The 24,307-nt window shown below is 42.3% G+C and overlaps 1 protein-coding gene across 1 annotated transcript in view; it reads right to left on the minus strand.

Annotated features, from left to right (window-relative positions):
* The window catches only part of LOC143365660 (uncharacterized), a 58,971-nt gene that overhangs the window by 12,542 nt on the left and 22,122 nt on the right, over nt 1-24,307 (minus strand). The window contains exons 3-8 of the mRNA XM_076806031.1: nt 22,457-22,574; nt 17,806-18,272; nt 13,384-13,641; nt 11,319-11,683; nt 10,013-10,137; nt 3,994-4,120 (exon numbers count right to left, since the gene is read on the minus strand). Of these exons, the coding sequence (XP_076662146.1) occupies nt 3,994-4,120; nt 10,013-10,137; nt 11,319-11,683; nt 13,384-13,641; nt 17,806-18,272; nt 22,457-22,574 (1,460 nt within the window). The remainder of the gene's footprint in view (nt 1-3,993; nt 4,121-10,012; nt 10,138-11,318; nt 11,684-13,383; nt 13,642-17,805; nt 18,273-22,456; nt 22,575-24,307) is intronic.

Genomic DNA, 24,307 nt, shown 5'->3' on the forward strand with positions numbered 1-24,307 from the left:
AACGCGGACGCTTCTTTATTGACTCGAACCACTACATCTTCGAGTTGCTACAATTTCATTGGGCCATCGTTACACATTTTCTACTTAAATTCTTAGTAAAAAGTATTTATAACTTGACTCGATCACTCGCACATTTTACTCCGTTGTGTCTAAAGTTTCGACTCTGAGTACAGTTGCGTTATTCTTCTTTTACGATGACGTTGGAACTTAATATAATCTGCAATACGATATGAATATAGAATCTACAGTTTCCTTAACTTATTCTTCTTAGAATGTATACAAGAAAAAATTAATTTCCACGCTACTCGTGCTTGTCACAATTGCGTCGGAACATTTCGATTGTGCATGAAAAAGAATATCGCAAAAATTCACGAAGAATATCGCGCACCAAAACAAAGTTAATTAAAAAATTGTAGACCAAAAAGTCCTTGGACACAAATAAAGCAGATAAACAATATGATGCAACATAAATACCGTGGTAAAATAAAATGTAGCAATCCTGGGCACACTGGACAAACTGACGCCAACCTTGCCGTTCGCGCAACGCGAAGGCACCGTAAAAAAGAGGGAATTAATCTTTCAGCGCGACGCGACGGTCAAACGAAAAAGCGATCCGGGTAAAAATGTATGGATTCGTCAACGCCATTAGCGAAATAATTGGACGTCAAAGGTCGGTTTAAAGTCGAGAGTGCCGGTGTACGAGGCGTAGGGCGCGCGAGAGCAAAGCGGAAAATTTCTCGCCGCCAATCTGCCTGGGCCGTGACTGCGGCCCCATTAACCCAACTATAAATTACCGTGCAACTATGTGACACGGGCACACGCGTCGCGGTCCGAGAATTAGTCCGCGGATTATCTACACACTCCGGTAGGCCAGCGCCGAGTGAAAACGATTCGCCGGCATTAAATCAACCGAACGGGCCACATTTTCCCTCTTAACGGTCGCGCCAGTCCGCGAACAATAATTTCACGCGACCTTTTCTCTACATGGTTGCGCGTGGCAATGTTTAAATCTCGCCCTTCACCCTTCGGTCAAACAATCTTTACTAGTTTGTTGCGGACGAAATGTCCGATTTTTTATCAGTAACGTTGCACAACAACTTCTTCTACATAAACTTAAGAGCTAAGACTCCGTAGATTCGTGATAAGGTAGAGTGACTAGGTTACCGACAAAAATAGGCGAAAAATGGTTTTACGCGCATCAACTTATATATTTTGTCTTGATTCTCTGCGAAATAAAGCCAAAAACTTCAAGCGCGTTTCTGGCGTCAGAATTCATGATAATACAGAGCAAAAAATGTGACAAGTTTAGTCACAGACTTGAGACCCACGGATCAAGACCAAGACGGATTTCTTGAGTCAGTGGCTGAAGGCTGTGAACGGAAATTATACAGCAGTTAGCGACCTGCTGACTTTGCAAAAGTCACGTGACTACCCTTGGCTCTTAACCATGAGAAGAAGTTGCCCGGCGACGGCACAGGCAGTGGAGGAAGCACGAATCGAGGGAAAAAAGTTACCCTCTCTCTGCCAGTACCGGAGTATGCACGACAGAAACGAAGCGTTGGCAATAGCGCGGTGGAAGGGGAAGTTAAGGACACAAGTGTTGTTCCTGGCGACACTGTGCACAAGGGCAAGCAGAGTCTATAGCTAGGTCCGTCTATCCCCCACCTCTGACGCTCCCGTAGTCCCAATGTTTACGTTTCGACATCTCACGCTACATACAGTGAATTCTCATTACGAGTCAGTGTCAACCTTACAATTTGGAGTCAGTGAAACTATCCATCACGGTGAGGGGTCGAAACTCGAGAGCCGTCTCTCGAGCTGCGTGTAACATTATAAGAAAAAGACATTTTCTCAGTCTTCTTGTCACTATCACTTAGTAGTCATAGGCTTTAATGTCTTGTAAACGGATATGACTCTTAGGTTTCCAGCGTGCCCTGTGTATTTCAAATGCGACGATCGGCGACAACCTCAGGTTTCGTCTAAGAGTCAGTCACCAGAACGGCGCAACTGACTCGTAACGAGAATTCACTGTAGCATGTGTGACCGCTGTACTCAATATTTCTGCATGAACCGACAATGTGGAAGGAGGCGTGCCCCTTTTACTCGGATCCAATTGGCCGCGCATTTCTACCTAATACGTCATCGCATTCCTGCGACTTCTTTTCATCTCACTCGAGTACCTCTCTCCGTTTTTTCTATGCGCTTAGGGTGGGGGCGACCGGGCCGCTCGTTGGTACACGAAGAATGAACAAAGACCGCGTTACCGAGAAAAATGAGCTCTCTGCTACGTCACAGGAAAATGACAAAAACCTACGAAACACAGCTCGAATGGAATTTAAGAGAGCGTTTCATCAAAGCTGTGCACAAAGAAGACGCAATATTGTTTAACGTCAGTGCCCCTGGACTTTATAAAATTGTCAATTTGTGTTAGACTTCGTAAAATCAAGGTTGCAGAAGATCGGAGACAAACGGAGAGCGATGCCGTGTATAATTTCGTAGAGTTTCAAAGGTTCGCTGGTTCTGCGTCAGCTTTTCAAAAAGACAAAGACGCTCTTTTTCTCTGTATCTATTTTTAGCAGTAAACAATGACTAGACCGTGTAAAGAGCGTCATTAGCTATCCAGCGAATTGGCTGGGAGAGGGAGAACAGCTGAAAGGTATTATTTTTTGTCAAGCGTCTATTCAAACAACGTTGAAACTAATAACGACCAAAGATCGCTAGGGATCCTTATGCAAAATAAAAATTATGTGCATTAATTCTCTTTAGGAGACTCTTTCCCTCTTTTATATTAGGTCGTTGCATACGAAATGTCCGATTTTTAACAGTAACGAATGTATTTGCAGTCTAGTAATTGCAATAAAAACCGTAACCCCTCAGACCCGACATCGCGGTACGCCATGCTGCCTCTGAATAGCCTTCTTTCGATATAAGACGATGTTTTCCTCGCAACAAGAAAATCTCTACCCCCTTCTTCTTTTCCAGTTGTCCGCTCAACACCGCCTATTCCCAGAACAAGATGTAATATTCTATCCTTTTGGGATCCATAAACTTTCTCGCCTACTCGAGAACAAAGTCAAGCCGAGTAGGCACCCTCATCCGCAATACGCCGAAAGCCGCCCCGAGCCATCGTCTTATATCGAAGGCGATTATATAAGATATAATTATAAAATAATCTATAAGATATAATTATAAAATAAGAATAAGAAGGAAAACTGTATTTCGAAATTGATTACAGAAGGTCAGCTTATTAGCGATAGAAGGTCAGATTATTGCGATATGTTTTCACGCGTTATTGTTCGCTTTCTAGGACTCTGAATTAGGATGAAAATATCAAAAAATCTAAATCATCAATAGATTGTTACAACATCAGTAGCATCATATAACGTCGACCATACGGAAGCAAATTGACAATTCGTCGTTGTCTCCCAAGGGGTTGACGCTTATCACTTACTTCTTTTACTGTTGTAGATCCTGCAAACCCTAACGAAGTTCGATTCAAGCGACCGTATTGTGAAGAAAATTACAGTGTTGGACGCAGTTCGGTGTTTTCCGCACGTGTCCGACGCGGTAAGGCAACGGGTTAATAATAATGATTGATAAGCACGTTCGACTAGTTCGCAACACATTGGGTTCGGGATGATTGGAGCCGAGTTAACGCGATCACGGAGTCAATTATCGGTCGACAGTGTGCCCAGCGGAAATCCAGTGAAAGTGTGCCCGAGCGGAGAAGTTTTGCAGGAAGCGGGTTCCGTCGCGAAGTCGGTGTTGATGTTTGAAAGCAAGTAGCACACGGGCACCACCGTCGGCTCTATTGATCTTTCGGTACCACAAAGCTCCCCCGTGCTACGTGCCCGTGCATTACACCCGCCTAACGCCACGGCCGCGTTCACGTTCGTCGACGGAGAGCCCGGTAGCCGCCGTCGCCGTGCAATAACGTCTCCCGTCGCGTCGCGACGACGGGATTCGTTCGATATGCGAAAATTGTTTGCTCACATTTGAAGTACACGGCCAGGCCGCCGGCGATGATCAGAAGCGCGACCACGTTGAAGAACACCTGGACGAACCGGAAACGGAGCCGACCCGTGGTCACGTAGTGGCTGCCCGTCATGTCCCTGATGATCTGAAACCATTTGCAAGAAGGTTCGGTCAAAGAGCTCCCTTCGCGGTCAGAAAGATAAAAATAAAAACAATTTAAATTGAAAACTTAAGAAAACATAAATTAGACAAAAGTTTTTAGTACTTCAGATAATCTGGGTAATTGGGTAGGTCCTCAAACAGTGTTAGCCCAGGGCCCAGTTCAGTTAAAGGGCCCCCTACGCGGTCAAAAAGGGAAATCAAAATAATTTGAATTAAAAACTTGTGAAAACATAATTTATACAAAAGTTTTTAGTACTTCAGATAATCTGGGTAATTGGGTAGGTCCACAAGTGTTAGCCCAGGGCTCCGTTCAGTTAAAGGGCCCCCTACGCGGTCAAAAAGGGAAATCAAAATAATTTGAATTAAAAACTTGTGAAAACATAATTTATACAAAAGTTTTTAGTACTTCAGTTAATCTGGGTAATTGGGTAGGCCCCCAAACAGTGTTAGCCCAGGGCCCCAAAATTAACGGTCCGTCACTGCATAGCTAGCTTTTGCGCATTTGTACATTGTGTCCCTCCCTTGTTCAAAAGTTTTCTTGAATACAACGTACCTCGTTTCCGGAATATTGAAACCTATGGCGTTAAACATTCACAAAGTATGAATGTAAGAATTACAACAAAATTTGAATGAACAATGCACCAGGATGAAACAAGCTAATTAATTTTTAAGAGTCAAAAGAGTACTGTAACGTGCGTTACAGTTATACATTTTCTTGCGATTAAGAGCCAAGACTTCGTAATTCACGATAAGGTAGAGTGACAACGTTACCGATAAAAATAGGCGAAAAATGGTTATCTTGGATTTAAAATTGAGCTATACTTTGTCTTGATTCTCTGCGAAATAAAGCCAAAAATTTGAAGCACGTTTCTGGCGTCAGAATTCATGATATCGATAATACAGAGCAAAAAATGTGACAAGTTTAGTCACAGACTTGAGGCCCTTAAGTCAGTGTTTGAAGGCTGTGAACGGAAATTATGCAGCAGTCATCGACCTGCTGACTCTGCAAAAGTCACGTGACTACGGTTGGCCCTTAAATTGTGATTGTAAATGAGGGGGCAGATCTAAGGAGCAGACTATTAGCAACAGAGGATGTCAGTGTCGGTACAATGTAATTGGCCGGGAGCAATGGGTGCCCGAATTGCCACAAATATTGCTGGCTCATGTTGACCGCGTGTTCTACTTCGCAAGAGACCCCTCTGTTTGAACAGTCAACGCACCCACGTTACACGTTGGCACGCACTGCCCCGATCCCGACCCCTACGTCATCCCGTCGATATCGATTATAATTTCCTTGCGGTGGTATCACTCCGTCAAAGGACAAATTATGTCGCCGACCGCCTGTTTCGCTACTGAAATAGAGACCGCCAATTTCGGCCTGGTAAAAACATTGCAGCGATACAGTGAAAGTGAGTTTTCCAGGCACGTTGTCCATACAGTGAATGTTCATTTGCTTTTTGTACTGGTAACTCGACTGTAGTCCCTTATTCTGTGAACGGGGTAGCGAAAATATCCAAAAAATAAAGTCAGTATGATTCGTTTCTTCGTTTGACATCTTTCTGTTGGTTCGTTGATGTAAAATGGCAGAAATGAATTTATTAACCCTCAGTACTCGAGCGGCGACCCCGAGACGCCACTAAACGTTGCTATACCGTTATTCAAAATATTGTTCGATTTATTAAATTTGTTTGTATTTAATGAATTACTAAACACAGTTAAGTATTGTGTGAAGTATTCCATCACTTGCATAATCATAAGATGAACTGACATAAAACGACAAACCGAGCAAGGCGTGATTCTACATTGAAAAATAAGAATAAAAATTGCTATAGCATTTTTCTTTGCGAAGCTTCGTTTTCGAGAATATCGAGTATAGAAATGCAGAGAAATGATCGTCTGACTCGTCTGACCATGACCAACCATTTCTACTTCCTGCGTACACTGAACCACGCGAACCCGACGGATCTCTCGATTTTCATAAAAAGGAGGCGTCAAACGAATAAATGTTAATCCTTCTTCCCGATTAATTTTTAAATGTAGAATCACCTCCTGCCCGGTCGCTCGATTTCCGTCGGACTCTGTACAGAATGAAAGCATTCCACGTCGGAGGAAACGTTTGCTTTCGTTGAAATAGCTCCACGTGCGGAGGGTTAAAGGTCTTAAGAAGAATCGGATCGTTCGCAGCCGCGGTATAAGAAAAAAAAAAAAAAAAAAGAAAACCGAAACAACTAAAACCACCTAATAATCCCGTCGTTAAAAGCCCGTAAAACTTTACAGGTCCCTGAGAGCGTAAGCTGCGGAGAATTTATCGCGAAGCTTCGAAAACGCATAAACCGGTGTAAAGCCCATTCCCGATATCAATTTCATCAAATGGGGGCAACGTGTGCTTGCGGATGAAAGCAGCGGAGCAGGGTCGACAGCAGAAACACCGTAACAAAATCGTTTTCAGTGGTTCGGCGACCGACGCGACGCGAAGCCACGCGCGGCCGCAATTCGAATAATCGGACATTGGTCGGACACGGTGAAAATCGTTGGCCAGAGTTTCGCAACGGGGTTATCGTGCATGGGAACCCCGCGTTTCCGTCGTCGTCGATGCGACATTAGCTCGATCGCGTTGGAAAGTCGTCGGCAATAAAGCGGGGCAATCGTCGGAACGTGGGAAAGCGATGCAATTAAACGGACGAGAGGATATAACCGTTACATCCGGTCGCGAGCGGTTCTGTATTATCGCGGTTCTACTTTTAGCATTAATAACGGCAGAGAGAAACGGAAACGGAGAGAAAGAGAGGAGAGCTCGTAGCGAAATGATATCGGTCCGCGACACAGGACGCCCTTTGTCGCGATATCGTACGCGTAACTCGGAAAGGACGTCGAACGACGCGAATTATCGATTCGCCGGGGGATCGCGATTTTACGACGCGCCTCCTGCTTCGCCCGTTTCCTCGCGGACCTTTTTAACGCGATTGTGAAAAATTCGAAGCGTTAGGCTGCCGCCGAGATGCCTCTCGGATGTCCCCCCTATACTCTGCAATTTGCATTTTATTTTACTTCGAAACGTTAAATTCGATAATACCGGACGATGTCGCACGGGTTTTGCGACCTGATCGGGTTTCGGGAAAACTTCGACGATTTATAGAGGAAATCGAACGCTTCTTAGATTTATAATTCGACTTTTATCTTGACGCTAAACGTACCGACACTTCTTGTATACCTGTTCCTACCGTGCCTGTGTCAAAATGACCGGTACTTAACCAGTTAACTGTGGAATTTAATTTTAACAATCCCTCACGGAGCGCGGAATTAATGTCCAGCGATGACGAGTATACACGCAGGCCAAATGCTCCTTGTCTAAACTTTAGGAAGAAAGTAAAGCAAAATGAGAAATGATTATTAAAAGGTTATTGTTATTGAAAAACTTAGAAATTGTCAAAAAATAATAAAATTCATAAAGAAGAAGAATGAAGCATACAAAACAATTCGGAGAATACCAGGTACGTTGGAAAATTTTTTCTGTTAGAAATATCGAAATTATAAATATGTTTTCGCGAGAAAATTGTTTAATCAACCTCTCTATCGGAGACACGCATTTAAACAAAACTGATACGAAATCTGAACAAATGCAATTCTGTTGTTGTTAGAAGGCAATGTATGCCAGTTGCATCTAGCGGTAGTTCTAGCGTTAATCGTACGAAATCGAATCGTAGAAAATCGGAACGCAGGAAAAGCGAGCAGAAAAATCGAATTCGTGGTATAATTCTCGTGAAACGTAGGACGCGCGTCGAGGGACAAACGGTGTTTCAAAATGGAAGCTGAAAGTCGCGGACCACCAAGTAAAAACGTCTTTCCAATAAAACAACTGGAGTGTACACGTCCCCGGGTTTCCTTTGAGACTCGATCTCGTTTCCTCGTCAAGCGATTTAATTATTCCGCGAGGCAAAACCAATCGGTCTGCGCCGATCCGTTTCGACGGAAGCAAAACGACGACCGGCGTGCGATTCGCGTCGCCGCCGCCCGGATAGAACCTCGTTTCGGCCGAGCGTGTGTCAACAAGAGATCTCTCCTCCAGGCAGCCAGTGTTGACCTTCGGAATCGTTCAGGCTCGACCGAGCATGCGAGCCTTGCGGAACTGCTTGATGCTCTCGATGCTCGATCTTCCTCGCGGGTGCACATGTCCCCGGTGTGGCACGGGGAGTTACGTAACGCCGGCGAGAAGAATGGAAACCGAGAGAAGAGAGAATCGATATACAGGCAAACGGGAAGAATTAATCGCGATCGTTCACGCCCGTTCACGTAATCCGTCCGCGCCGATTCGAATCGAGTTCCTTGTCGCTCACGGTGCTGCATTATCCAATAAGCAAAGTGAGCGCGCGCTTAGGATATCGGACAAACGGGGGCACACAAAATTTGCCGAATTTTACGTCTTTTAACACTTTGAACGCCCAACTAGAAACCCCAAAAATTCCATAAAATCAAAGTAAGTTATTTAACAGTAGAGCGACCGAGTAATAAACGCGACTGACGTATATTGCTTTGTAACAGTGACGAGACTGTGCCCATTCAGACTTCGTACAACTTTTATTGTAATATGTGCTTCAATGAAGAGGCTCATTAAAAAATTTCCGATGAAAACAGTCTTACAATTTCAGTAATTGTAAAAGAAAAAATTAGGAAGCAGTCATTTTGACTGCGCCGGTTGTTCTAGTGTTGATGAAATAAAAATTGCAAAAAATTGAATGTATCATACTGAGAAATCCTCCAACTTTCTTGCATGTTACAGATCCTAATCATGTTTAGTACAATGAATATATCAAATGTGGGTGACGCGGCGCCGAACGTGTTAGCCCTTAACGGTCCGGAAGTATTTCAAGTTTACTTCCCACCAGGTCCAAGCTATTTTTCATACCAAGAGAAACTGTGGACTCAACATTTTTATATCAAGTATAAAAAGGAAAATATTTATATTTTATTTTTTTTTTTATTTTTACCGCCATATACGCGGCATTGGACCGAGTAAGTAAAAGTGCTATGCCGCTTATATGGCGGCATTGGTCCATTAAGGATTAACATTAAAACAGCCAAGCATTAACGGGATCTGGTAAATATTGCCTTATAAAAGTGGCAACCACAAATTTATTGAGATTGTCCGTAATTTTCAATCGAATAAATGCTCGGATAAGGAAATTTATTCCACCACTTTCCACAAAAAAATTTTTATGGGATCAAAAATTGTAAAATATAAAACCGATCATTTTGATCGTGGTAGGTTTAGTGTTGAATAGTAATCATATTTCTAAGTGTTTGTGCGCGTATGTGTGCGCGCAGTGTGGCATGCCGTGAACGAAAATCGAACTTATAGTTGTTCGAATTTGATCTAATTGTACGGTAATATCATCGGTCGTTAAGTGAACTACATATGTAAATGTAGACATTAATGTTTGAAAAAATCGACAGAGGACTAGGAGAAATGGAGTATAAGTTTCACAAGAACAATTTAAAGCAATAGTCAGTTTTTATCAGAGACGATCCCAAGCTCTCTCTCAATAAAAAAAAATCAATACCTAATTACTATAAAATCAACTCGTTTGCTTGGTATACATTGTTGTTTGTTGACGAGTGTTAAATAGTATTTGTTATACGTTAAATAATCAGAATTTGAACAAAATATGTATAATTTTAGTTTAGAATGAACACATTTTTTTTCTTTGGAAAACAATTGAAAAGAAAATGGCTCGAAACATCCTGTAGTTTCGATGGCTTTGTGTCGGATAGTTTTGCGTTCAAATGATCCTGTACGGGGGGGGGGGAGGCTTAAAATCTTTCAAGTGCTTAGGGCGTCTAAGGGTGTTAATCCGGCACTGGTTGCTTGAGAGCTTACCTTGTGATGCAGGGAGCTACTGTTGCCTCCGTGGACCCTGACCATGGCCTGAAGACTGGCTGGGGTGCTCGTCGACTTCGTTATGGTCCTGCCAGACGTCTCCGGCTCCGACACCAACGCCCTGTCTGATCGTTCAGGCCAACAATTCGATTAGAATACTCTTCGCGATGGAATTCGGCTGAGAACGCAATCGTCAAACTGTGGATCTTTATGCAAAATGATTAGCTCTTCCGATGTACTCGATTTTACTCGATGAAAATACATGGGACACCCTGTACATACGTACCGCGGAACGCGTTCAATCGAGAAACGAACGTTGAAACAAATACGTCGAAATTCGCGTCACACCGGTTCCCGTGCACGGCTCTCCGTAACGAACGGGGCTCCCGGCGATTTTAAATGGAACGTATCAATCTGAATAGTGGATATGATTAATCGGTTGCTGACGTGTCAATTTCTCCCGTACAGTTTAATCTTCGCGCCTATTCACGGCCCGTGGTTCGATCTTTCACGGATACGAGCTTGCAAGCCGATAGCTTCGAACACGAACGAAGGGGAAAGACGAGGGCAAACTTTGCATAATCCTAGTAAGAGGCGTCTAATGTGTCATCAATAAATTATGGATCTTTACGTCACCAAAAACTAAAGGCAATTTTAGTCCAATCTTAATCTTCTATTTCGATGTTTCGAAGAGCACTCGTAAAACGCGAATGAAGATCTACGTTTGAATAAAGATCTACAGTCAATAAATTAAACACTAGACTGTTGGAACACTCATTCTCAAGCCGTATAGAAAGTAAAAAAGCAACAAATCATTATAGAGAATTGTGGAAAGGAAGATCCATATCTCGACCATGAAATTTAATTGAATTGATCAAATTAAATAATTAATAATAAATGGATAAAGCAATTAAATTTTAAATTAAATTTTTCCATTAATCCTATCGAATATATCATTTTCAGCACGCTGAAAACGGTAAACAATACAGAGCTCGACAAATAACATTATCAATCAACAGCAAAAATATCGCTTGGTCCACCAAACGAGTATCAACCCGATTAACACGTTAATTGCCACGTCGCTCATATGTTGGGTGACGGAATTATTTGTCCAGATAAAAAAAATCAATTTTTATGCTAACGTATTCGTACCGAATCTGTTTAGGATTTGGAAGAAGTAAGCTCGGTATCGTTTTAACTTTCCCATTATGATTTCATTAAATAAATTACTTCGATTTCATGGAATATTCGAGGTCGTTAGTTTCAAAGTGTTAAGAGAAACGCAACAAGCATCGAAACGATTTACCCGGAAGCCTGCCATGTTTATGCGGCAGCAACGGAGCCTCCATGGTCTTGCTGGTGTAGCTGGGCGAGCTGGTCTGGCTGAAACTGTCCGAGGAAACGTTGCTGTCCTGTCGGACGCTGATGGGCTTCGGCACCGGGCTCTGCGAGATCGTGCTGAGAGGCGGCGGTAGATTCGTCTGCGTCGCCTTCGGCAGTTTCTCCAGTTTCTCGCCGCAGCTCCTCTCCTTCCGAAGATTGTGCTGCAGAATGCTGCGAGCACGGTCCATCTCCGCCTCGTATTTGCCACGGGACGCAGCTTCCTGGGACCTGTGATCCGGGTGCAGCCGCCTCTCGAGATCCTGCGAGGCTCTTTGCAGCTCCTCATACCTGATTGTTCGAACGAAACGATCGGAATCAGTCGCGATTGCGTATGCTAGCTATGGATGCGGGAACGGTGCCACGGGAACTTGTTTTGTACAGTTCCCATTCTTTAAAAGTGATTTTTTTCTTCTTGGTTGTAGGTAAAACAACAAAACCCACCGGAATGTACAACATGCGCCGTGTCCAACAACATCCAACATGTCCTACTCGAATGTCCTAAACTCTCTTCTCAACGATCCAGATTTTCCATCGAAAATTACCTCATGACAAGTGTAAACGAGAACAATATTGGAAATGTCCTTCTGTTTTTTAAATCTATTGATATATATATGTTGTAAATTTGTTTTTTGCTGTACCCCACCGCAATGTAAATATTAACCGTAACCTTCTCTTCTATATTCAATTGTAAACCATATGAAAATAAACGATATATAAAGAAAAATGTAGGAACGAATTCATTAATAGAGGACTTCTTTCAAGAATTATTCGAGTAGACTTGCACGCTTAGAGTTGGACCCTTCCCATTCTTTAAAAGTGATTTTTTTTGTTGGTTGTAGATAAAACAATGTAGGGAGGAATTCATTAATAGAGGACTCCTTTCAAGAATTATTCGAGTAGAATTGGACGCTTAGAGTTGGACCGTTCCCATTCTTTAAAAGTGATTTTTTTTGTTGGTTGTACATAAAACAATGTAGGGAGGAATTCATTAATAGAGGACTTCTTTCAAGAATTATTCGAGTAGACTTGCACGCTTAGAGTTGGACCCTTCCCATTCTTTAAAAGTGATTTTTTTTTGTTGGTTGTAGATAAAACAATGTAGGGAGGAATTCATTAATAGAGGACTTCTTTCAAGAATTATTCGAGTAGACTTGCACGCTTAGAGTTGGACCGTTCCCATTCTTTAAAAGTGATTTTTTTTTGTTGGTTGTAGATAAAACAATGTAGGGAGGAATTCATTAATAGAGGACTCCTTTCAAGAATTATTCGAGTAGACTTGCACGCTTAGAGTTGGACCGTTCCCATTCTTTAAAAGTGATTTTTTTTTGTTGGTTGTATATAAAACAATGTAGGGAGGAATTCATTAATAGAGGACTCCTTTCAAGAATTATTCGAGTAGAATTGGACGCTTAGAGTTGGACAGTTCCAATTCTTTAAAAGTGATTTTCTTTTGTTGGTTGTAGGTAGAACGATGACTATACAGACGGGTGGTAATTCTAACTCGAAGAAAGAATTTCTAAACGGGATGTACATAGTTTTAAGACGTGATAAAGAAAAACAAATCCAGTGAAGGTCGTTTTAACGATTTTTTCAAGGTCATCGCATCTTTTTGCATATTAACATGTACATCTTATAACGCGATGTGGTAGTCGTCGTCAAGATGAGTTCGCGTGCAAGTTCAAGTGTAAATTCTTTGAATACACGGGACTGAAAAGTTCAAGTAGAATAACTAAATTATAATGACAACATGTATGATGTTTCAGATCAAATAATTTTGCTTGTTCATTTGCGAAGAATGCTGGAGAACCGCTTTATTTGTGGGGTCTTTCAAGGGTTGGAAAAGTGCCATCTTCTTGGCGAGTTCGAGTGGAAATTCGTAAAAAAAAAAATAGGATAGGGTGCATGCAAGGATCTCGGATGCACCGAGCAATTACGGTGTTGTGCAGGCTGGGGGAAGCAATATCTCCGGTTATTAGAAAATCGTCTACCTGGTGGGCGGCCTCTCCTTGATCGCGCGTAGATTGTCGTCCTCTTCGTGCAGCCGTCTCTCGAGTTTCCTCGAGGCGGCCTGAAGCTCCTCGAACTTGCATCTCTTGTCGGTCTCGCGACGCAGCCTCGACAACGCCGCGAACTTGGTCTCGTCCTCGTGCACGGCCTCCCTCCTAGACGGGGCTAATTTTTCCCGAGACTTTCCGTCCGCACCCTCCTCCAACCCCTCCGGTTTGCCGAGCTTCGACGACGGAAGCCTGTCGAACCAGGGCAAGTGTCGTAACGACAGATAAAAAAAGTTCGGACCGGTCCGGGCATACGAACAGCCCCGATTCAATTAACCCCCTCACCTCCTCTCATCCCTACCCACTCAACCCCCGTCAGCTGATTTATTAAAAAAGTACCGAGACCGACGTATCCGCCGATCAAATTACTACACTCGATACTTCTGGTTATGCGCGCTAGATTCCACTGCTCAGTTTCATTAACCCCGATCCGTCACTGGGGGTAATCAACCCCTGTATTCTTTTTTTTATACCTACGGTGCTTTCCGTACGTTTTTTCGTTGTAATATTTAATCTCGCTCCTGCCGATGTTGTAAAATAGGAAAAAAGGATTATACATCGAATATTTTTCAGTAATGTCTCTTCGTCGATAATGTTTTTAAAAATTGTCATATTCCCAGATTCGTTGAACCGTTAATTTTGTGTTGCATTAGTTGTGATTTCTCTTATTTTTATTCGAGGATTACAGTCTGAATGTTTTGTATTTGAATGTACGAGAATTGTCGATAAATAGAAAGAAAGAGAAATATTAATATAATAAAAGATAAAAATAATATCCTTGAAAAGGTAATTGGTACCTCCAAATTTCATAAAAAAAAACTGTATCAATTTGTACTTGATGTTTAAAAAGGATTGACTCCTCTAGAATTAGCACAGAACAGCACCAAATTAGAGCAATCGCATAAAAGAGCATAAAATATGTTTTAACGAACAATATGACTTCTGAAAATAATGTTTCCTCGACAATTCGGAAAATGGCCCAGCCCACGTAATGAAGTAAATATTATCGATCCAAGCAATACACAGTGCACCTTTGAACTACAGACACATATAATGCAGAGGTCGTGGGTCCGCTTGAACCCTTATTAATATTTCACAAAATGTAATAAAACAGCATCTACGCTGTTTAAAGTTTCAAGCACCAAAAGCTGAATTCTTGCTGGCTAGACCGTGCTCGTGGAAGCGATCGCAAACTTTAATCCGACACTGTCGGACGTGTAATATTATTTCCCTTCCTGGAAGACGAGAAGCCTGTAACTATGCTTTTCTTGAGATGTTCCCTCTCGCAGAGAGTAATACCGCCGGGAACATGAAGAACGTCAAGCGCGTCTTGAATCTCGCGAATTTCGGTTTATTAACTGTAACGTTAATTTAATATACCATGGGACTAATCATCGCTCTCGACTCTAATTGCCCTCCAAAACTTGCCCCGACCGATTCGATAATTCCATCGAAAATATAGCAGCAACTTCCCCATTAGAGGCCGGGAAAGGATTCTTGTGTTCCGCGAGAATGAGAACTGATTGGGATAATTACCACGGACGTCGAAAGCCTGATTTCTAAACAAAATTTTATCCCTGCAGCCTAATCGTCAGCCTAAGTATCCGTAACAATTTTTATTGTCCCTCATCTTTCACTTTGCAATCAGATAAAAATTTTGTCATTAGTTTTTATCTCAATATCTCAGTAAAAGAATCTCTTTCATCATAACGATTTCATCAGAGTTCGATAAAATGAGCGAATAAAATTGTCTTATTCGGACGGGTTCCCTTGAATTGTCTAAATTCGAGCTAGAAATTTCTCCAAACACGACAAGTGAATTGATAATGCTAGAATAATGTAGGAATATTGTTCAACCTTCGTTTAAACAGGAAGAAATATATTTTTGTAATGTAAATATAAATTTTAAAAATTGTGTAGCGAACAACATTTTTAACCCTTAGCACTCGAATGGTGACTCCGAAGCACCACTAGAAATTGTTGTGGCATTATTGCAAAGAAATCACAAAAAATATTACAAATATTTGTTACATTACAAAATTTGTATTTAACAGATCACTAAACATTTAAATATTACATGTAGAAATCGGATCAGTTTCGTATGAATAAAATGAAAATATTGTAAGACGGAAGAAATATTTAGTTTTCGAATGAAAACAGCGCCAAGTGCAAAGGGTTAAACATATACGATCCAAGACGTGCGTTTGTGTGGTGAAAAATGGAGAAAATCTTCTTGAATCTTTCAGCCACGTCGAACAGAAGAGTAACAATGTCATTCGTCTGGGAACGACACTTTCAGCGCTATTAAAGAACCGAGTTATTTTTTGTTCTGTACCGTTGCGCCGGTAAATTGCAATTTCGTTTCGATTAGAGTAATCACCTACGGGGCCTGGCGTGCAAATGAATGCGTCGGCCAATCGGTCGAGCGACCGTTGAGGGGAATCCTGCGTCCTTTGTCGTCGCAGAAAGAAGAGACGCTTTCATCCCCGGCGCTTTCTTCGTCGAATGCGCACTAAAGCGCACGAACGCCGTGCCGTAAGCATCGGAGAATTAAAACAGGTTGCCGGTTACGGGAACGGCAGACCGTGCCGGGCCCGAGCGAGCCCGTAGTCGAGATAAAGTCGAAACTCGCGCTTCGTTTAACAAGCTAACAGCATCACCGATACTAATTCGAGCCGAGCCTGGAACATGCGAGCTCTGCTCGAGAGCACCCTACGCCACCGAGGATCCTCAACTCGACACTAATTTCCATGCACAAGGAATCCTGATAAATAATCTCGCTCGGGGAACTCTTCGACCCAGATTCCCACTTTCTCGCACTTTTCCAAGATTTTCACTTTTACAAGCCACGCTTTATTCGACATTCCATTTCCGGAGATAATGGCTGGCTCCATGATAATATTCTGCTGCCAGAAGAAATTTTAATTCTAGGGTAACATTTCACCCATTTTTCCTCTACAAAATTTCATTTGCACATTCAATAGATTTTCAGTCTCGATTCCGAACCAACCGCACTTACGATTATTTTTACTTCGCAAGGACTCTTTCTGATAAGAACAGCGCATCAGCGTGGAGCATTCTAATTTCGGAATTTGTCGACGTTGTATTTCTATATATTCTATCGTTATTCCTAGCGTGAACTGAAAAATTTAAAGCGTGGGAGTGCGAGATTTCATGCGGGACTATTCACAGTGCTCGGATCGATCGTGCAGTTTCGATACTGCGTCCGAAGATTATTGTAACCAGTTTCGTCGATCGTTTCCGAAACGCCCTGCGAGCCGAGAGAAATTTTATTCGGTCCTCGCCGTGTGTAATATTATTTCAGGGCACGTGACGAGATTACGTCACCGGATTACTGTGATTTTATTCAGCCGGCGTTGTTTCGCGAGAACCCCAACGTGACATTTTTGACGAGAAAGTACGTCGAGCGAGTCGCGAGAGCGGGAAGAGAGGATAATCTTTATTTTACTATTTAATCTTCGCTTAGCCGTCTTTGAACCTTGAGACAGATTTTATGCTGCTTTGAACTCGGTAAGCGTTTCATTTATTTGTACAGTTTACAAGGGAAGGGTTTAAGAATTTTTTATGAGAAGCATGGAAAGAAAGTTCTTGATTTGGAATGCGTAAAAGACATGTAATATGTCAACGTAATACGTAACTTAAAAAGGTTCTGAATAAAATGTTCAGTGGACAGACCTTCTATAGAAACAACCTCCCACAATGGGCCTATAGTGTCACATTCGCTACCAGCGTTAAATTGTTTCAGAAAATGCAATCATTTATGAAGTACAAGAACAATGTAGTAGTAGAACAATGTAGCAGAAGAAATTCATGGATTGTTAGAATATTATGCCGTGCACTGTGACTTTCAAGTGTATAAAATTAATTCGACTATTTCTAAGTAAACTGCAGAAGTGTTCAAACGATTCTGAATAAATAATACTATGCAAGAAATATGTTAACCCTGTAGTAATATGCGGTCTCTCCTGACCCCGGTAAAATTTACTATAAACTGATTATCGTATCATCGCGAAGATGAATATTTAACTTCTTTCGAACATTTAGGTTTTGTAATCTTAAACAGTACAGGTAATATACTTTAGTTAACCGAATTTAATTATTTTCTGCATTTTTCATGAAGTGTGCTACTACTTAGAGGAAACAGTAAACCACTTCGGGGTGAAAAATATTCTCTCGAAGAAATTCTAAAACAGCCTGTGCCTCGGAGGTACGCGTGCACATAAAAATGAGGGGGCTTAATGAATGCACAAGAAGAAAAATTAAAGAGTCGATAGGCTTCCCATTAAGAAGTTGGGCTCTTAAGAGTTAAGCTCGAAAATTGAGAACGCCTCTCACCTGTTCTGCGGCTGTCTCTGCCGTTCATCCCTGGCCGCCTGATGATCTTTAAACTTCGTCTCGGCGCTCTTCACGATCCTCTCGTGCAGCCTCTTCTCGAGATCGCGGGAGGCCTTCTGCAGCTCCTCGAAGCTCGACTTCTGGCTGAGCTTGCAGCCCTCCTCGAAGTTCGCCTTGTCGAAGTCCGCCACGAAGTCGGTGTCCTCGCTGGTCTCCTCTTTGCTCGAGAAGCTCAACGAGTACTCCGGCGTGGTTCTTTGATCGTTGGGTCTGGCTGGGCCGAGATCGATCAGCTTCCCGCTCTCCTGGACCCAGGAAGCGATCGCGGAGAGGTTCGCGGGTGTCGGATCGCTCTTCTGACCGATCTGACTGTCCTGCCTTGTCCCTAGCTGTATCGGTATCGGTTTCTCGTTCTTTCTTCTCTTCGGTATGGCTGGCGGCCGCAGGGGAATCGGTGGAGGAGCTACCTGCATCAACAAGTTACCCGTTCGAGTCCCTTTCGCTGCCCCGATCCTATTCCCGCGCCGACAGAACCCCTCGAGCCCAATTCAGGGTTGTAAGCATGCAGTAGAATGGGACGACAATAGTCGGGCTCGTCGCCGAAACCCTATCGAGATCGAATCTCCTGTTTGCTGGCTCGAGGAAACTTCAACCGAAGGCGGACAAGTGAATGCAATTAAATCCGAGCATGTGTTCTCCTCCCTTTACAATACAGACGTTAAATCTTCCACTTTTTATTCTCATATTTTTCTCTCTGCTGTGAAACACCGTTCAAACAGCAGGGAACGAAAGTTTAATATTTAACCCTTCGCACTCGGATGTCCCCTCTAAGGGGACATTGTGAGTCTAGAATCGATGGCTCCGAGTGCAAAGGGTTAAAAGCTCTTGTAGGGATGACCCGAACACAGCAGGAGGACTAAAAAAATCAATAATAAAATGACCAGGATAAAGACATCCTCGTTTACTCGCGTTCCTCCCTTATTTTGTCCGACAAAAAGGGACTCGAGAAATTTAATGCGGTAAATCCGCAGGAACGAGCACCATAAATTAGCAATATCTTTGCAATAAGGTTTCAGGAATTATAGCGATTTGAAAGATTGTTTTGAATTCACGTTACACAACCATGAAAGAAAATTAACCCTTAGCACTCGAATGGCGACTGTAAGTCACCGCTAAAAATTGCTGTATCATTATTCAAAATATTTTTCAGATTATTAAATTCGTTTGCATTTAGTAAATTACAGTATTGCACGAGCGCAACAAAAAAAATGCAAATTGTAAATTGTACCATTTTCGTATGTATAACATGAAGAAAAATATATAGAAGGGAAATATTCTAGGTCGGAAGAAATGTTTCGTTTTAGAGATAGCTTCGAGTGCAAAGGGTTAACAATTTTACGAATGTAGGAGCGTGAAGAGCGTGTGAAGTGTTTAAAAAAAAAATCGTGGGACTAGAAAGAGGAGCTGAAGGAATACTTGCGTGTCCTCTACCGATCCATGCGTGTCCGTGTGAGGTGTGCGAGTGTGTCAACGACGATGATTGGCCTGCGTGCGTCCAGATTTATTCGCGGCCGACGAAAAACCGAGGTGTCGGTCCCGGCTGATCCATTAAACCCTCGTTTGCCCAGTAATTACGCGGACGAGTTCGAGGCACGGACGAACGAGTCCTAGGAACCGCGTTCCTGCAGAGAATGTTTCGTCGCTTCTGCTCGATTTAATACACGCGCACCTAACTCGCGCGCGAGAGAGAGAGAGAGAGAGAGAGATCGCTTTTCGCTCTGTAGTTGTTAATTCGCGAAATGTCGCAGCCCCGCCACTGCTAACCACCGGGCCCCGCGCTTTAACACCAACAGCGATTTAGCCAACGACCGGCCGAAATTACGCGGGCTCCTCCTCCAGAGTTTCCCTCGTGTCGCTAAACTTCCCCGAAGAAGCCTATTTCCGGCCGCAGAGGATCGAACAGATCCTCCTTTCGCGTGGAATACTTTGCAACTTCGGCGGTCCGGCGAACTATCGGCTCGAGTCCCGAATAACTTGATCTAATAAACAATAGCCCCGGCCGTGGGGCCAATAATAGTTCGCGGTTCCGAAGTTTCCGGGCCGGTGCGGTGTTGTGTGTTGTGTGAACTGTTTCGTGTCTTGTCTGCGAAATAAAAGAGACGTGCCCGGTGAAAGAGCCGCGATAATGAGCAAATCTGATGGAAACGCGTGAACAAATAGAATTCAGCTAGGCGTCACTTTCATATTCTTCTAATTTGGTATGCCGACCTTGAGACATTTGACCCTTTGCAATCTACGTGATCCTTAGAATGACAGGGCTCTGTCCTTAGCCTTCAAGATTTCCAATTTATTTACAATTGACATTTCACAATTGTGTTTGCCTAACACATTTGGAATTTTCACTTTCCCACAAATCGTGGCCGTTCGTTTGTCAAAGACAATTGAAATGAGAAACATTCGTATTCCCCCAATACCCTCTTGGAATAGCAGTATAGTCCTTCTCCCAAGAAACCTTGAATTTATGGAGCCCCTTTACAATCCCTTCCATAATCCTTCGACTTTTAGACGAACTACTTTATTGTACTCGTACACCCTTATTTACTGATTCGGTATTTCGTCAGACCTTCCAGCGGTGACCTAATTTTGTAAAGTCGGGGCCATTTTGTATTCCCACTTGATCCTGCGGTGATCCCTTTGAAACAATATCTTGAAGCTGCATACACTTTTCAAGAAAAGCCCTTTAAATGTTCGAGTAACAATTCACTGACCAGTTGGGTTACGAAAGAAGAGTTTTTCGACGCTCTGATATGGCCAGTGATAGGATATAGAGTGGTGGTATGGGGATGGGAGGAAAGATGGAAAGTGGAAACGATGCAAGAAAGTTATATAAGATGGGTGCTAGGGTTAGAATGGGTGACACCGGGATATATGATCAGGGAGGAAACGAAAAGAGAAAAAATTGAGAGCGAGGAGTCCAAGGAGGGTGTGGAAATTTGAAGAAAGGCTAAGAGGGGGAAGGGGAAGTGAATTGGGCAATGTCTAGAAGAGATAGAAGCCAGAGCAAGAGAAGGAAAGAAGTTATCTAAATGGGAGGAAGGAAGAAAGGAATATATAAAAGGGAGAGGGAATAGAAGAAAATTAGAAGAGGGGGATAAGGAAGAGAGAGAGAGAGGAGGAGTAGAAAAGGATAGAAAATAGAGAAAAGGGGAGAAAGAGAAAAATTGAAGAGAAGCGATAGGGTCAAGATATAATAAATGGTTCAAAGAGATAAGGATGGAGAATACGCCAGAATATTTAAGGAAAGGGTTGAAGGAAGTGCAGGATGGAAAATGAGAAGGAGAGAGGGTGGAGAAGGGCAGGGGAAAGAGTGGAAGAATGAGAGAGAGAGAGAATGTGAGAGAAAAGAAAATGTTAATAAATTGTAAGGGGAACCGGGTTCACCTTTGTAACCTGCAAGGGAACAATAAATACACAATACATACACTAACCAATTGGCAGATTACTATGAAGTCTGAAAAAATCTCGGCGGCCCACCCATCCTAGTCGATACAGCGACGTTCGACTTGAATTATTAAACGAGTGAATGATTAAACCATGCTACGAGTATATTAAGGTAACTTTTGGTACACCTAGAACAACTCTCGCGTCAGGGAACTATCCTAAGCCCTCGGGAAATTTATAGTCTTCCTAATACCTTTGGAATTCTGGCCCTTGTTATTACTAAGGGCCTTGGAATGTGAGCCTTGCAGAATCTTCGAGGTAGATTGGAAAATCTATACTATAATTTAGTAGATGGTGAATATAGTTTGAAATTATCAAGAAAATGGTAATCGGTGATTCTTTAGAAAGCACCACTCATCTCTGATTTCGTTAAAATATAAATATGTTATAGATTTTGACATTCTGAACAACTTTTTCCTGTCCCAATATAGGGGGGTTGATTTTAATTTTCGACATATTCGCAAATAACTATTGCTAATACTGTATTGAATTTTCCGTATTCCTGCACGCTCCGTGGCAAGGATGTTGTTATATTATATTATTCTTTTCTTTGCTCTTTTCGTAAAAGTATTTGCAGATTTGTCTGCGTATCTTTTGATTGCAATCGGCAATTTTTGCGATTGCATCGGCTTCAAATTGGAAGACAAGTTGAAATGAAACGTGATAATAAAGAGTTCATTACATATTAATTAATTCATTATATATTCATCTCCTGTTCCGGCGCGGCGTCTGTTTACTTTTTGTTTTTGTAATCACGCCGTGGAGATGAGAGAGAAAACAGAGTCTCACTCTGGCCATACGTATGTAAGGTGAGCTTTCAATTTTGAAAGCGACCCCCCTATATTGGAAAAGGAAAAAGTTGTTCAAAACGCGTAGCTGCACAACATATTTCAATTTCATCGAAATCGGAGATGAGTGGTGCTTTCTAAATAATCACCGGGTCATCTTTCACGATCGGTAGCGCTACCAATGGGAAAGAAAATGAGACGTGACTCGTAGAAATATTCTCTACCGTTGTTCCAGCATTTAAATTTTTGCTGCATGCCGCGGCAAAAATGGCGACGGTCCGCCATCCAGCCCCCGTTGGTTTTCCCGTCACGTTTAACCGCACTCTTTAAACAAAAACCAAAACAGTTTCGAATCGACTTACCGCAGGTGCAGCGGAATGGCGTCGCGGTATTGGCGGTGGGACGCCACTTCCGGTAGGTGGTGGTTCCGGAAGCAGGGAGGTCCGCGCCGGCAGCTCGACGCTGTGGATTCTGCTCTGTCTGAAATCCGCAGATAAAACGGGCGTCGTCGTCTAAAAATCAACCGACACGAGACACGTCCGCTTCCGAAGCGATGATCGATAACGCGTCGCGAAACGTCGATAATGCCAGGAGAGCCAATAACTCGCGAGTACGCCGGTCGATCGTTGAATATCTCGTTACCTTTGAAGGATCGCGCTCTTCAATTAAGTAGCCCGATTCGCCGGCTGGCCCTTTGATCGAGCGGATTTCCTTCGCGAGAGCCCCGAATCCCAGATAATTACCGTTCCGTTAAAGTCGATGCGTCGCACAGTGGTCCCAAATCGCCAAAACGTTCTCAAAACCTCACAACTTATTAAAAAATTATTGGTTCTGCTTGAAAATTGGTATTAGGCCGTTTTTCTCTGATCACGAATCTGAACTTGAAGTTAGAAAATTCGCTGTCTCATAGTGACCTGAACGAGGAGAAAGACTAATTCTCCCGATAGCAAACTTTACCCTTTGTATTGTATAAAGTAGGTATTCTATTCGCACTTCATAGTTCCCAAAGAAGAAAGGATTGAAGAATTGCTGGTCTTTTTACGTACAATAAGATGCCATGATCAAAAATATAGGTTTCCATTTGAGAAAACAAAGTTGACCTTCAAATGACCTTGAAAACGCCATACAAATAAAAAACTGATACGCCTTGGACACCTGTGTTACACTTTTTTAATATCTTTCATACTTTTCGAGATATTCGGGGCTGGAAAGTTTTCAAATGAATAGCCGGTATAAAAACGGCGTTCCTGTTTGAAAAATATAAACAAATTTCGAATATATGATTCTTTATAGAAAAATTGACGTTCTATTCAAAATCTGTTTAAATTTTAGAGAAAGACTTAGTGCATATCTCTCACAGTTTGACAAGAGATGCAAGGAAAGCACATAAAATACCTACTCTGCGTTACAAAAAACAGTGTGTTACGACCACAGAGGCACCTAGGGGCAGCTAATTTTTTTTTTTTTGGAATTGCAAGATAATACTATGTAGTAGAAGCTCCAACAAGTTTTAGCGATAGACCGTGTGAGACTTGCAACTTTTACTCTACATCTTAAACATTTATGCCTTCACTTTTACTCTCTCTTATCCATACATAATTATCAGTTAACAATAAACATTTGGCACCAAAAACTATGCAACTTACCTCCACAACCAGCATTCATAATGCACAATTATAATCGAAACGTTTCAACAGAATTTGTACACTGTGCACTTAAAATTCGCAATGTGCTTCACAAGCTTCAAAAGGTACGGTCTAATGAACTCGAAGTTCGGACTGTGACTGTTGGTCAGGTATAAAAAAAACGACCTTTTTGCTGTTTACCCCCACTTAGAAACACTCTTAGAGTAACCAACCCCATACTTAACCCTTTGCACTCGAGTGGTGACTCTGATGCACCACTAGAAACTGTTGTGGCATTATTTCAAAGAAATTGCAAAAAATATTACAAAATATTTGTTACATTACAAAATTTGTATTCAATAAAGTACTAAACATTTAAATATTATATGTGGAAATCGGATCAGTTTCGTACGAATAAAATGAAAATATTCCAAGACGGAAGAAGAATTTAGTTTTAGAATGAAGATAGCGCCGAGTGCAAAAGGGTTAAAACTTACCTAGCTGAAAGTTCATATTTTGGGACCACTGCGCGTCGCAACGTCGGACGCGGGGATGAACGGCGCAGGAATTTCGCCGTGGCAAGCTCGA

Source organism: Halictus rubicundus, chromosome 2 (assembly GCF_050948215.1).
Source record: "Halictus rubicundus isolate RS-2024b chromosome 2, iyHalRubi1_principal, whole genome shotgun sequence".
In the NCBI taxonomy this organism is placed as follows: Eukaryota; Metazoa; Arthropoda; class Insecta; order Hymenoptera; family Halictidae; genus Halictus; species Halictus rubicundus.